Source organism: Mustelus asterias, chromosome 24 (assembly GCF_964213995.1).
Source record: "Mustelus asterias chromosome 24, sMusAst1.hap1.1, whole genome shotgun sequence".
Taxonomy (NCBI): Eukaryota; Metazoa; Chordata; class Chondrichthyes; order Carcharhiniformes; family Triakidae; genus Mustelus; species Mustelus asterias.
In genome coordinates this window covers 21025143-21040264 of record NC_135824.1, presented here as the reverse complement: position 1 = coordinate 21040264, position 15122 = coordinate 21025143, and the positions used below count along the sequence as shown (strand labels likewise).

General features: G+C 44.2%; 1 protein-coding gene and 1 long non-coding RNA gene across 9 annotated transcripts in view; one reads left to right on the top strand and one right to left on the bottom strand.

Moving 5' to 3' along the window:
* Positions 1-6924, bottom strand: part of secisbp2l (SECIS binding protein 2-like) — an 84723-nt gene extending 77799 nt beyond the window's left edge. For 2 of the 8 annotated variants that reach the window (XM_078241394.1, XM_078241395.1), the window contains exon 1: positions 6717-6894. In XM_078241394.1, the coding sequence (XP_078097520.1) occupies positions 6717-6740 (24 nt within the window). In that variant the 5' untranslated portion in view covers positions 6741-6894. Of the gene's footprint in view, positions 1-6716 lie in introns of all 8 variants that reach the window. The other 6 variants (XM_078241391.1, XM_078241397.1, XM_078241390.1 and 3 more) reach the window with 5 other exon arrangements.
* A 487-nt stretch (positions 6925-7411) lies between these two features.
* LOC144511264 (uncharacterized) overlaps positions 7412-15122 on the top strand; it is a 33436-nt gene continuing 25725 nt past the window's right edge. The window contains exons 1-4 of the long non-coding RNA XR_013500783.1: positions 7412-7476; positions 10037-10174; positions 12294-12350; positions 14031-14123. This is a non-coding gene — a long non-coding RNA (uncharacterized LOC144511264). The remainder of the gene's footprint in view (positions 7477-10036; positions 10175-12293; positions 12351-14030; positions 14124-15122) is intronic.

The following is a 15122-nucleotide window of genomic DNA, read 5'->3' as shown; positions in this document are numbered from 1 at the left end:
CTCAGTAAGCTATCACAGGTGCATCTGTCCAATACAGTATCGGTAGGGATGACCACTGCATAGTCCTTATGGAAACAAAGTCCTGTCCTGAACACCTCCATCCTGTTGTGTGGCACAACATCAAAACGATCTGTAACTTTATGGCTCAATATATTCCTCATTCTACCAGTAACACCAAGCCAGGGGGTCAATTAGAAGTGAAGTGTCGCACAGCATGCCAGAAACAGCACCAGATATACCTTAAAAAGGAGTTTCCAACCTGGTGAAGCTACAGCTCAGGACTACAAGCAAGCTAAACATATCTTTTCGATAACATGTTGAGCCAAGACTCCATCTACCCCCTCGGGTAGATGTAAAAGATCGCACGACATTATATCAAAAAAAGAGCTAGTGAGATATCCTCCTGGTTAATATTTGTCCTTCAATCAACATCCCACAAACATTATCTGTCATTATCACATTGAGTAGAAATTGGCTACTGGGCTTCCTACATTATAACAAAGTATATAGTTCAGAACATATTTAAATTGGCTGCAAACCATTTTGAGATGTTTGATAGTTGTGTTCTTTCTTTTGTAAACAGCAGAAGGAGCAGACTATCGACAGTTAAGTGATCACAACCAATGGATCACATCAACACTCTGCAGTCCACCCACATCCAGAAGTGATAGTGGTGCAGAATTAAACAACTAACAGGCAGAAGAGATTCCATGGACATCCCATCCTCAATAATGAAGGGGTCTATGGTAATGAGATTATCCAAGTACTCCAATGTCCTGGAATAATTGATTATGGTTTCCGCCTGAAGGCCCTACCTTCAGAAGCCAATCATCCATTTGAGATTAAGAAACATTGGGTGTAATAACTATAGGACCTGATAACTTTCTGGTTGTCATACTGAAGACTTCTGACCCAGAACGAGCCTTGCATCTAGCCAAACATTTTCAGCACAGCTACAATACTGGCATCCACGTGACAGGAACAGAAAACTGTCCAGGTATGTCCTCTCCACAAAAAGCAGGGCAAATTGATTTCAGCCGATTATCATACCACCATCATCAGCAAAGTCATCGAGTCATAGAGGTTTACAGCATGGAAACAGGCCCTTCGGCCCAACTTGTCCATGCCGCCCTTTTCTTTAAACCCCCAAGCTAATCCCAATTGCCCACATTTGACCCATATCCCTCTGTACCCATTTTACCCATGTAACTGTCTGAACACTTTTTAAAAGACAAAATGGTATCCGCCTCTACTACTACTTCTGGCAGCTCGTTCCAGACACTCACCACCCTCTGTGTGAAAGAATTGCCCCTCTGGACACTTTTGTATCTCTTCCTTCTCACCTTAAACCTATGCCCTCTAGTTTTAGACTCCCCTACCTTTGAGTAAAGATATCGACCATCTAGCTGATCTATGCCCCTCATTATTTTACATACCTGATAAGATCACCCCTCAGTCTTCTATGCTCCAGAGAAAAAAGTCCCAGTCTATCCAGCCTCTCCTTATAACTCAAACCATCAAGTTCCGGTAGCATCCTAGTAAATCTTTTCTGCACTCTTTCTATAATAGCGTGACCAGAACTGTACACAGTATTCCAAGTGTGGCCTTACCAATGTCTTGTACAACTTCAACAAGACGTCCCAACTCCTGTATTCAATGTTCTGACCAATCATGCTGAATGCCTTCTTCACCAATCTGTCCACCTGTGAATCCACTTTCAAGGAGCTATGAACGTGTACCCCTCGATCTTTTTGTTCTGTAACTCTCCCCAACGCCCTACCATTAACTGAGTAAGTCCTGCCCTGGTTCAATCTACCAAAATGCATCACCTCGCATTTATCTAAATTAAACTCCATCTGCCATTTGTCAGCCCATTGGCCCAATTGATCAAGATCCTGTTGCAATCGGAGATAACTTTCTTCACTGTCCACTACGCCACCAATCTTGGTGTCATCTGCAAACTTACTAACTATGCCTCCTATATTCTCATCCAAATCATTAATATAAATGACAAATAACAGTGGACCCAGCACTGATCCCTGAGGCACACCGCTGGTCACAGGTCTCCAGTTTGAAAAACAACCCTCTACAACCACCCTCTGGCTTCTGTCAAGAAGCCAATTTTGTATCCATTTAGATACCTCACCCTGGATCCCGCGAGATTTTACCTTGTGCAACAACCTACCATGCTGGCCCTTGTCAAAGGCCTTGCTAAAGTCCATGCAGACATCATCAACTGCACTGCCCTCATCTACCTTCTTGGTTACCCCTTCAAAAAACTCAATCAAATTTGTGAGACATGATTTTCCACTCAAAGCCATGCTGACTGTCCCTAATCAGTCCTTGCGTCTCTAAATGCCTGTAGATCCTGTCTCTCAAAATACCTTCCAACAACTTACCCACCACAGATGTGAGGCTCACTGGCCTGTAGTTCCCAGGCTTTTCCCTGCAGCCCTTTTTAAACAAAGGCACAACATTTGCTACCCTCCAATCTTCAGGCACCTCACCTGTGACTATCAATGATTCAAATATCTCTGCTAGAGGACCCACAATTTCCTCCCTAGCCTCCCACAAATGTCCTGCGATATACTTCATCAGGTCCCGGGGATTTATCTACCTTGATGCGTTTTAAGACTTCCAGCACCTCTTTCTCTGTAATGGAAGATGGAAGTGATGGAAGATGTCAAACTGTAAACTGTGCTAGCAAGTGCACTTACTCAGCAGCTTACTCAATAGTCTACTCACAGATGCTAAGTCTGCCTTGGTCTAAATATAGACAAAAGAGTTGAATTCCAGAGGTGAGGGGAGTGTGATTAGTCATCAACAAAGCAGTAATGGACAGAGTGTGACAGTGAGCAGCCCTAGTAGAATTGAAACAACTACTGGCCACACTCATACTTCCATACCAAGGAAAATGGTTGTGGTTGTTGGATCCCAGTTATCTCAGCTCCAGAACATTGCTGCAGGAATTCCTCAGGGGTGAGTCCCAAACCCAACCCTCATTAGCTGCTTCAGGAGTTTTTCCTCCATTATAAAGATCAGATGTGGGGATGTTTGCTGATGATTGCATGGTGCTCAGTTCCACTCAACGCCTCAGATACTGAAGCAGTCTGTGTCCCCAAGCAACAAGATCTGAACAACATTCAGGCTTGGATTCATAAGTTGCGAGTAACATTCATGCCAAGCTATGATTATCTACAACATGTAAAAGACTAATCTCCTCCTCCCTTTATTTTCAACGGTATTACTGTCTCAATCTGTTGAGGGAATAAGCAGCCCATTTGACTGGCCCTCCATCCACAACTTAAAAATTCAATCCCTCCACCACCTGTGCACAGTGGCAACAAGTGTACCAACAGCACGATCCAAACCCATGAACTCTTACCACCCTAGAAGGACAAAGACAAAAGATGCATGGGAACAACACCAACTCCGAGTTCCCGTCCTAGCCATTCTGATGTGGAACCATATCACCATTTATTCACTGTCAAAAGGTTAAAATGTTAAAAATCCCTTCCTAACAGCACTATGGTTGTGGCTATAAAACATGGACTGCAGTGATTCGATAAGGTCATGGTGGGCAAGGGCAATTAGGCAGAAAAGCTCAAATTCCAGTTGAGAGTCAACCACATTGCTGTGGGTCTGGTGTCACATGTAGACCAGACCAGACAAGGAGGGCAGAGTTCCTTAACTAAAGGACATTAGTGAACCAGAAAGATTTTTACTATAATTATGGACTTTTAATTCCAGATTTTTTAAAATATTGAATTCAAATTTTTAAGCACAGGTCCCCAGAGCATGACCCTGGGTATACTGGATTACTAGCCCAGTGACAATTCCACTACGTCACCACCTCCCTGTGCAGCAGCATAACATGACTAACTGTACCAAATACCACTGACAGATTGTTCCTCTCTGTCCTACTCAATGTTTACCGTCACAAAGGACACCATTCATGATTTTGACCAGGGCAGCGTTGGTGTCAGGAGCAGACGCCGTCATCAATGCAACCAAATGAATGCCTCACATCATTTGAGAGATAAAACCAGAAGTACAACCACTGGACAAAATACCTTATCTGTGGCCCCAACATCCAATTGCACACTGATGAGATCATTCATTAGTAGCTCTCTAAAAGGTCAACACCGTCTCTTAGCTTCTGAACCACAGAAACCTTACAGTGCAGAAGGAGGTCATTTGGCCCATCGAGCCTGCACCAACAACAATGCCACCCAGGCTCTAACCGCACATATTTACTGTGCTAATCCCCCTGACACTAAAGGGCAATTTATCATGGCCAATCAACGGAGCCCACACATCTTTGGAGTGCGGGAGGAAATCGGAACACCCGGAGGAAACATTCGTACTTACTACTTGAAAATTAATCCAGGAACTGTATGACACCACCGATAATACAATAAACCTTTGACAAAAAGTTACATATCATATTACTATATTTAGTTTTACAATTTGCCATCACTCTCTATAATCATGTTCCATTCTCCAATCTTCCTTGCCTCTTTATTAAAAATATATCTACAACAACAGGTCATTTCAATTTTGTTTGTGAAAGAACTGTTGTTTGGTGCGAATGTCAAGTGGTAAATTAAACTAGTTTGGAATGTTACATGAAGACCGTACAATATTCTATTTATTAATTCATTATAAATAAAAGCCTTTAATGCAATGAAATATTTTAAGACACTTCACAGGAGCAATATAAAACAAAGTGTGACGTCAAGCCACATAAGGAGATATTAGGCCACAGGACCAAATCTTGGCTAAAGAAGGTTTTAAGAAGTGTCTAAAGGGAGGAAGGTGAGGTAGAGAGGCGTGACGGTGTTGCCCAAAGGGTGGAGGCAGGGAATTACAGTGGCTGCGACCGAGGGAATTGAAGGCATGGCCACCTATGGTGGAGCAACCATTATTGGAAATGCACAAGAGCAGAATAAGAAAAGCCCACATATTTCAGGGAAGGTTGTGGGGCTGGAGGAGATTTGCAGACATTTGGGGCGGGGCTGTGACAAGGGCCTTGAGGAATTTGAAAACAAGAATGAGAACTATAAAACCAAGATAGTGCTTGACCGATAACCAAAGTAGGTTGACGAGCGCAAAGGTTATAAGGGAAGAGGACTTCCTGCAAGACACAGGCAGCAGAGTTTTGGATGATCTCAAATTTGCAGAGGGTGGAATTTGGGAGACCAGCCAGAAATGGGCTGGATTCAGCTTAAAAATGCATATTTTGACATGCTCTCTGGTCAACACATATAAAAGTCATTGATAAAATAAAACACAATGTAAAGAATTGATCAGAGGAGTAAATGCCAGAGTATTAATACAAATTAAACATGAATTATCAAAATTCCAATCTATAAGGAATATAAGTATACTAGGCAACTCTTAATAATTGCTTCATAATATCTTAAAACCAAAATTTATACTGGAAAATCGTAACCACCAGATTTTAGGTCCTGAATGTACTTCAGGTGCCCAATTACTACATTAGAGCCAAAGCTGGTTTCAATCTCAAACCAACAGGAATGCTCAATTTAAAGCATTTACTTTCCAAACAATCACATTCAGTAGATTTCGTATGTGAATCTAATGTCTCTGCTGCATTAACTTGGATACAAGCCCAGCAGTTAGAACATAGAACACTCAATAATTTCCAACTTTAGCTAACTCCACAGTTACTTGTCTAAAAAAAAACACAAAACATGAAAGATAAGGCAAAGAATTAAAAAACCCCAATTCTATCAAGAGACATTTTAACATTTTAAACTGAAACAGTTAATTGTCCAATCAACCTTTCCATAGTACAGAGTAATAGTGATCGAACGCACAGAAATTCAGTGACTCAAATAGAGATCATTTTTAAAAATTGAATCTCAGGTGTAATTTTGTAAAATTTTCAGAATATACCATGGGAAGCTTTTCAGATTTCCTGAAAACAGACAAAAATGTCAATTCCAATGTAAGTTACATGGTGACATTTGTCTTACAGTAAAATAGCTTTAATCAGCTTCCACCACAATGCAATGCAAGACATTTTTCACTCTTTATTCTAACTCCTGCAGCACCAGTTGTGCCACATTCCTGACAAGAGTGCTACAGATAAACACATCTTAGGGTAGCTTGTCATTTGTAAGATACTCAGATAGATGCTATAAAGGGAAAAGTAATAATATTATAAAAGGGAAAAAATACTATAACTCAAGTTATACTATAAAAATACTATAACCAGCAAATTTACAAAAAAGTGTTCTACTTGTGTTGCATCTGGAACAAAAGACAAGTGCTTATGTTTCAATTATTGCCATGCCAGCCAAGTGTCTAAATTGTATTTGCCCCAATTTAAAAACTAGTATAATGTGAAGTGTTTAAAGCCCAATAAGCCACACAGTGATTTTTTTTAAGTGGCCCTTAAATGTTAGGTTTTGCAAAGATGCTATCAGCACTTCCTAATGAGAAACAAAAGAGTGGATTTTTAAAAGTGGGAGGATTGAAGTGTCAGATTAGCAAACTCCGATTAAAGCCCACCATCAGCCAATATTATCTCTTGTAAATCCGCCTCCTGCAGGGAGCTGGGACTCGGCTGCTTTACAAGCTCAGATCCGGGTGAAATTTTCCACTCAGGGCCGCTGCAAGGCCTGGCCCCGTCCTCAGCACAAACACATCAACTGCACACACACACAACCGGGCATTGATCGGTTTACCTTCGCCACCTCCTTCTTCTCCATCCCGCTCCGCCGAAAGAGGCTGTCCGACCCTCTCCCCGCCCTCCCACCCCGGAGAGTGCCAGGCGCTGTCAAATGAAGCCGCTCGCCAACGCTGCCAGTCCAACTGCAGGCTTCATGTTGTCGGTCAGGGCTGGGCTGTTGTCGCCGTCGCGTAAACACGTCGCAGTCCGGCCAGGCCCCTCCCCCGCCCACTCGCCGCCAGGCCCCGCCCCCACCCCCCGCGCCACTCGGCCCCCCCCGCGCCGCCAGGCCCCGCCCCCGCCCTGCCAGGCCCCGCCCCCGCCCCCGCCCCCGCCCTCGCACCGCCTGGCGTTGCCTGGCCCCGCCCCCGCCCCCGCGCTGCCTGGCCCCGCCCCCGTGCTACCAGGCCTCGCCCCAGCGCCGCCAGCCTCCGACTCCCCACTCCGCCAGGCCCCGCCTCCGCTCCGCCAGGCGCCGCCTCCGGCTCCACCCCCCCTCCGAGCAATCGGGCCACGCCCCCTTACTCGTCACGCTCACCCGCACGCCGCCAAACCGTGTCCCCCCCCCAACGTCGTCAGGTCCCGCCCCCTCTATCGTCACGCTTTTCCGCGCGCCGCAGGGGGCCTTCGCACTGCCAGGTCCCCGCGCCCAACGTCGTCATGCCCCGCCCCCCCCTCTCGCAATCAGGTCTCGCCGCGTCATCCTCAGGCACGCGCCGGCAGAGCACTTGCTAGCCCCGCCCCCACCGTTACCGTTGCCATGGTTGTGTTCCACCGTAAGAGTTTTAACAACAGGTTTAAGGTGCTGGGGGGTAGGTACAGAGATGTCAGGGGTAAGTTTTTCACTCAGAGGGTGGTGGGTGAGTGGAATCGGCTGACGTCGGTGGTGGTGGAGGCAAACTCGTTGGGGTCTTTTAAGAGACTTCTGGATGAGTACATGGGATTTAATGGGATTGAGGGCTATAGATAGGCCTAGAGGTAGGGATATGATCAGCACAACTTGTGGGCCGAAGGGCCTGTTTGTGCTGTGGCTTTCTATGTTCTATGTTCTAACACCAGGTTAAAGTCCAACAGGTTTATTTGGTAGCAAATGCCATTAGCTTTCGGAGCGCTGCTCCTTCGTCAGATGGAGTGGGCGTGCGGTAAGACGAGCCCATCGATAGGCAGCAAACGCCTCAGTCCCCTCACCATCTTGGAAACAAAGGCTGAGGTGGTAAACAGGGGGGGAGGCAAGAAGTACCCTATATTTTATTTAAGTATTCATGGTCTTAATCCCTCTGTTATTAGAATACAAGGCAGTTGAGAATATTTTCACATGAAGGCAGGTGATGACCGAGCCGTATTATTGCCAGATTAATTAATCCAGAATCTCAGCTAATATTCTGGAGACCCGGGTTCGAATCTCGCCGCGGCAGGTGGTGGAATTTGAATTCAATAAGAGATATCTGGAATTAAGAATCTATTGATGACCATGAAAACATTGTCAGGAAAACCCATCTGGTTCACTAATGTCCTTTAAGGAAAGAAATCTGCCGTCCTCACCTGGTCTGTGCTACATGTGACTCCAGAGCCACAGCAATGTGATTGACTCTCAACTGCCCTCCAAGGGAGACTCGGGATGGGCAATAAATGCTGGCCAGCCATTGATGCCGATGCCCCACTAACGAATACCTTTTTATTCATTCCATCAGTATTTAAACAACTGGCCCTGTTTTATATGATAAATATTTGTTGAATATACATTTCAAATCAAAATGGTCAGAGTTGCTTCCCAAAGAGTATGACTCAACAGACCAGATGATATGAACATGGAGCAGGATGTTCGCTCATCCTGCTCTACCATTCGATATAGATCATGGTTGACCTGATTGTGGCCTCAGCTCCACTTTCCTGTCCACCTTTGACTCTCTTGTTAGTCAGGAATCTGTCTAACTCAATCTTTAAAAAATAACCCTGCCTCCACTGCTCCCTGGAAAGAGTTCCACAGACTAACAACCTTCAAAGAGGGAAAGAAATCCTCACCTCTGAAATATGGGAGGCCCTCATTTTTAAACTAGCTGAGTCCCCTAATTTGAGTCTCTCCCATGAGGGGGAGCATCTTCTCAGCATCCACCCCGTCAAGTCCTTTAACAACCCCAGGATGTTAAATATCTCACTAAGATCACCTCTCATTCTTCTAAACTCCTGTACAGGCCCAACCTTTCCTCACAAGATAACCCCTTCCGAGGATACAGTCGTGTGAACATTCTCTGAACTATGCCAATGCAATTATACCCTTTCTTAACTAAGGACACTAACATTGTACACAGTTCTCCAGATATGGTCTCACCAAAGCCCTGTACAACTGTAGCAAAATTTCCCAACTTGTAGATTCCATTCCCCTTGCATTTAACATTCCATTTGCCTCACTAATCATTTGCTGTACCTGCATACCAGGTTTTTGTGATTCATTTATTAGGACACTGAGATCCCACTGTACTGAAGAGTCCTGCAATATTTCTCCATTTAAATTACATATTGCTGTTCTATTCTTCCTGCCAAAATGGACAAGCCCACATTTTCCCACATTAAACTCCATCTGCCAAATATTTGCTAACTCACTTAACCTGTCTCTATCTCTTTGCATATTCTTTATGTCTTCTTCACTATTTACTCTCTTATCTAACTTTGTGTCATTAGCAAATTTAGCAATAATACATTTGGTCCCTTCATCCAAGTCATTTATGTAGATTGTAAGTAGTTGATGCCCTGGCACTGATGCACTAATCCAAAAAAGACCTATTTGTCCCTAATCTCTACTTCCTGTTGGCTAACCAATCCCTATCGATGCTCATATGTTACCCCTATACCATGGGCTCTTACTTTGTGCAGTAACCTTTGATATGATACCTTATCAGATGCATTTGGAGATCCAAGTACACCACATCCACAGGTTCTCCATTAACCATGTTGTTTGCTACTTCCTCAAAGAACTCTAATAAATTAGCCAAACAGGATTACCCCTTCACAAAACCATGTTGACTCTGCCTGAACGCAAGAACAAGAAGCAGGAGTTGGTAATTCAGCCCCTCGAGCCTGCTCCGCCATTCAGTATGATCATGGCTGATCTCATCTTGGCCTCAATTCCACTTTCCTGCCCGTTTTCCATAACCTTTCAACCCATTATGAATTAAAAAATCAGTCTCTCTACCTTAAATTTGCTCACTATCCCGGCATCCACTGCACTCTGGGATAGTGAACTCCGCAGATTCACAGCCCTTTGAGAGACATAGTTTCTCCTCATCTCTGTTTTAAATCTGCTATCCGTGATCCTAAAACTATGATCTCTTGTTCTAGATTGCCCCAGAAGAGAAAGCATCCACTCTATGTCTACTTTGTCAATACCTTTTATCATCGAGACGGGAGAGGTGCCGGAGGATTGGAGGATTGTGGATGTGGTTCCTATTTTCAAGAAGGGGAATAGGGATAGCCCAGGTAATTACCGACCGGTGAGTCTAACCTCAGTGGTTGGTAAACTGATGGAGAAGATCCTGAGGGACAGAATATATGAGCATTTAGAGAGGTTTAGTCTGCTCAAGAATACTCAGCATGGCTTTGTCAAGGGCAGATCGTGCCTTATGAGCCTGGTGGAGTTCTTCGAAAATGTGACTAAACACATTGACGAAGGGAAGGCGGTAGATGTGGTTCATATGGATTTTAGCAAGGCGTTCGATAAGGTCCCCCATGCAAGGCTTCTGGAAAAAGTGAGAGGGCATGGGATCCAAGGGGCTGCTGCCCGGTGGATCCAGAACTGGCTTACCCAAAGGACGCAGAGAGTGGGTATAGATGGTCTTTTTCTAAATGGAGGTCGGTCACCAGTGGTGTGCCCCAGGGATCTGTTCTGGGACCCTTGCTGTTTGTCATTTTCATAAATGGCCTGGATGAGGAAGCAGAGGGATGGGTTGGTAAGTTTGCCGACGACACAAAGGTTGGTGGGGTTGTGGATAGTCTGGAGGGATGTCAGAAGTTACAGATGGACATAGATAGGATGCAAGACTGGGTGGAGAAGTGGCAGATGGACTTCAACCCAGATAAATGCCTCGTGGCCCATTTTGGTAGGTCAAATGGGATGAAGGAGTACAATATAAAGGGAAAGACTCTTAGTACTGTAGAGGATCAGAAGGACCTTGGGGTCCGGGTCCATAGGACTCTGAAATCGGCCCCACAGGTGGAGGAGGTGGTTAAGAAGGCGTATGGTGTGCTGGCCTTTATCAATCGAGGGATTGAGTTTAGGAGTCCGGGGATAATGATGCAGCTATATAAGACCCTCGTCAGACCCCACTTGGAGTACTGTGCTCAGTTCTGTTTGCCTCACTATAGGAAGGATGTGGAAAAGATTGAAAGGGTGCAGAGGAGATTTACAAGGATGTTGCCTGGATTGAGTGGCATGCCTTATGAGGATAGGCTGAGGGAGCTCGGTCTTTTCTCCTTGGAGAGATGAAGGATGAGAGGAGACCTAATAGAGGTGTATAAGATGTTGAGAGGCATAGATCGGGTGGACTCTCAGAGGCTTTTTCCCAGGGTGGAAATGTCTGCTACGAGAGGACACAGGTTTAAGGTGCTGGGGGGTAGGTACAGGGGAGATGTTAGGGGTAAGTTTTTCACACAGAGGCTGGTGGGTGAGTGGAATCGGCTGCCGTCAGTGGTGGTGGAGGCGAACTCAATAGGGTCTTTTAAGAGACTCCTGGATGATTACATGGAGCCTAATAGGATGGAGGGTTATAGGTAGGTCTAGAAGGTAGGGATGTGTTCAGCACAACTTGTGGGCCGAAGGGCCTGTTTGTGCTGTAGTTTTTCTATGTTCTATGTTCTATCTCATATGTCTTAATTCTCTCATTCTTTCAAAATCTAATGTAGGTCTAAACTGCTCAATTTCTCTTTATAAGACAAACCCCTCATCTCTGGAATCAATCTAATGAGCCTCCCCTGAACTGCCTCTAATACCACTACATCCTTAAATAAGGGGACCAAAGCTATACACAGTACTCCAGGTGCGGTCTCACCAATGCCTTATATAGTTGCAGCAATGCTACCTTACTTTTGTGAACCTGCCTGCAGCGATAGGCGAATTGTAGTGGATCCAGGCAGTCTGGTAGACAGGAATTGCTTTGTGACATGGCTAACCTTTCGAAGCACTTCATAGTGATAGATGTTAGAGCCACCGGATGATAGTCATTAAGGCTGCCTGGCTTTTCTTTGGTACAGGGATGATAGTCATCTTCTTGAAGCAGGTAGGGACCTCAGATTGGTGTAAAGAGAGGTTGAAGATGTCTGCAAATACCCAGGCCAGCTGGTCCACACAGGACCTGAGTGCTCGTCTGGGTACCCCATCTGGGCCAGTTGCTTTCCGTGGGTTGACTTTTGAGAAGGCTGCTCTGACGTCGGCAATGGTGACCTCGGTTACAGGTTCGTCTGAGACTTCCGGGATGGAGGGCATGCTCTCATTGATCTCTTGCCCAAAACATGTATATAATGTGCTGAACTCATTGGGGAGGGGTGCATTGGAGCCGGCGATTTTACCTGCCTTCACCTTGTAACCTGTTATGTCTTGCAGACCTTGCCATAGTCGGCGGGAGTCCGTGTGGCTAGCCTGGGATTCTAGCTTGGTCCGGTACTGTCTTTTGGCACCTTGGCATCTTAACATTTTGGAATTTTATAACCAATGGATCTACTATCTGCGCTGCCACTTCCTTTAATACCCTAGCATGTTGGCCATCAGACTTGCCTGTCTTCAATCTCAATAATTTGTTGAATACTATTTCCCTATTGATGATGATTGTTCTACATTCCTCCCATTCTATTACCTTTTGCCTTACTTATTACTATTGGGGTGGTACTAGTGTGCTCCACTGTGAAAACTGGGGCAAAATATTGACTTAGCGTTTCTGCCATTTCTGCATTCTCCACTATTAACTCCCCAGCCTTATCCTCCAAGGGACCAATATTCACTTTAGCTACTCTCTTCCCTTTTGTATACTCATAGAAGCTTTTGCTATCCTTTTTCATATTTTGTGTTAGTTTTCTTTTATAATTTACCTTTGCTCTTTTCATTACCTTTTTAACCCTTTGATGATCTTTAAAAGTTTTCCAATCTTCCAGCCTGCCATTGACTATTGCAATATGATATGCCTTTGTTTTTGTCTTTATGTTGTCTTTAACTTCCTTGCTTAGCCATGGATGTTGTTGTTGTGTATGTCCCCACCCTTACAATCTTTTTTCCTCTCTGGAATATATTTTAGTTGGGGGGATTTGAATATCTCCTTAAACAACTGTCACTGCTCATCAACTGTCCTACTTTTACAACCAATGCATCTACTATCTCCACTGCTACTTCTTTAAAGAACCTAGAGTGAAGTCCATCTGGTCCTAGGGACTTGTCAGACTTTAGTTCTAATAGACACAGATTCATTTAGAAATATACACTTACCGATACCCTTCTTATTTTTTTCTTGTCAAATATATTATTTACCCACAAGCCTTGCAGAATCTGTGGAGCGAAAAACCAGGTCTGTGCCATTTCATTCAGTTTGGAAAAGTTAGAAATGTAAGAGATTTCTATTATCCAAACCTTGTGGACAGCCCTTAGCAGCCTTTTCCCCTGGTTTCTGTAGCTCTATGCCTTTTAGCTTTGACAAAAGTTCATCTGGACTCAAAACGTCAGCTCTTTTCTCTCCTTACAGATGCTGCCAGACCTGCTGAGATTTTCCAGCATTTTCAGATATGGGGATAGGGCCTGGGTGGGATTGTTGTCAGTGCAGACTCGATGGGCCGAATGACCTCTTTCTGCACTGTAGGGGTTCTATGGTTCTCTTTTGGTTTCAGATTCCAGCATCCACAGTAATTTGCTTTTATCCAGTGTTTAACTCACTGCCACTTCTCTTCCAGGAATGCCTACCCTGAAGAAGAACTGCTCTTCTCTCCGACAGGATTTCCGTATGTCTCTCACCCCCCTATCCACCTTCACTGCTTTCCATTTCTCTGTGGACAGCCCTTAGCAGTCTTTTCCCCTGGTTTCTGTGGCGCTATGCCTTTTAGCTTTGACTCGAAACGTCAGCTGTTTTCTCTCCTTACAGATGCTGCCAGACCTGCTGAGAATTTCCAGCATTTTCTCTTTTGGTTCCAAACCTTTCCCAGTTTGCAAAGTCCCTGTTTCATTCCCCACAGAGATTGCCCCTGGGTTTTTTTAAATTAGAGGAATGGAAGGTTTTGTTTAGGCATACAGGGTCATGTGATGTGATTAATGAGAGGAGTTAAGTTGGTAGCAGAAAAACAGCTTTCTGTTTCAATTTAGGGCAGTTGGTGGCTGGAGCTGTTTGAAGACAGAAGTCTACTCTCCTTGTCCAAAGTCTCTCTGAACTCTTCAAGGCTATTAACCCAATCAAAAGCAAGTATGCCTGGGTTTCCCTACTATAGTTTAAGTGGGCTTTGAGTCTATGGGAAGAATGTTGCTAACTTGGAACTGAAATAGTGATAAGTTAGAAATTAGAGTTGTTTCTTTTCATGTTTAAAGATTGTTCAACTAATACGAGTTACGCTGTTTCATTTTGTATGAGCTATATTTAAACTGTGTTGCGAATAAAGCTTGTTTTATTAAAGATCCCTAATTTGTCAGTAGAATCACTCCTGGAGTGAAGAATCCTATCCTCACATTTATGCCAAAATTAAAAAAAAATTGGTGTCTAATCCAACTTCGTAATATACCTTGGGGTTTGGGTCCGGGATCCTAACACAAGGAGCAATCCAGAATTAATTGGGGGAGGGCCAGTTTCAGTGGGGTGAGAATGGATCTGTTCTGGGTAAATTGGAATCAAAGATTGGCAGCCTACACTGAAATGGAATAATGCCTTTATCGAGGAGATAGTTTGAATGCAGTCAAACTGCATCCCCAAGAGGGAACAAGTGGAACATGCGTCTACTGCTCTAACACAGGTGCAGTCCCCCCCACCCTCCACTCCATTTTCAATGATGCAGTTCTTAGTTATCTTGTTCCAACTAAGTCTCTCCAATTTTTAAAGGCCTCGTGCCACTTTGTCAAGTTCGCCTCCAAATACTACTTGGAATTCATTTTCATCGTAAGGCCTTGGAACATTTAAATAAATTAAGAAGAAGACATCATTAAAAGTTAATGATTGTATGGATTTACTTGAGAAGAGGATGGAAAGCTGCCATAAGCAAATATCAGGTTTCCATGAATAATGTAGATGGAAACAAATAATTACTAATATAAAATGGTTAGATGCTGTTAGAATGGACAAAATAACATCACTATAATCCAACATATGAACACACACACGAATATATGAGTTAGGAGCAGGAATAGGCCACTTGGCCCCTCAAACCTGCTCCACCATTCAATAAAATCATGGCAGATTTGACTGTACCC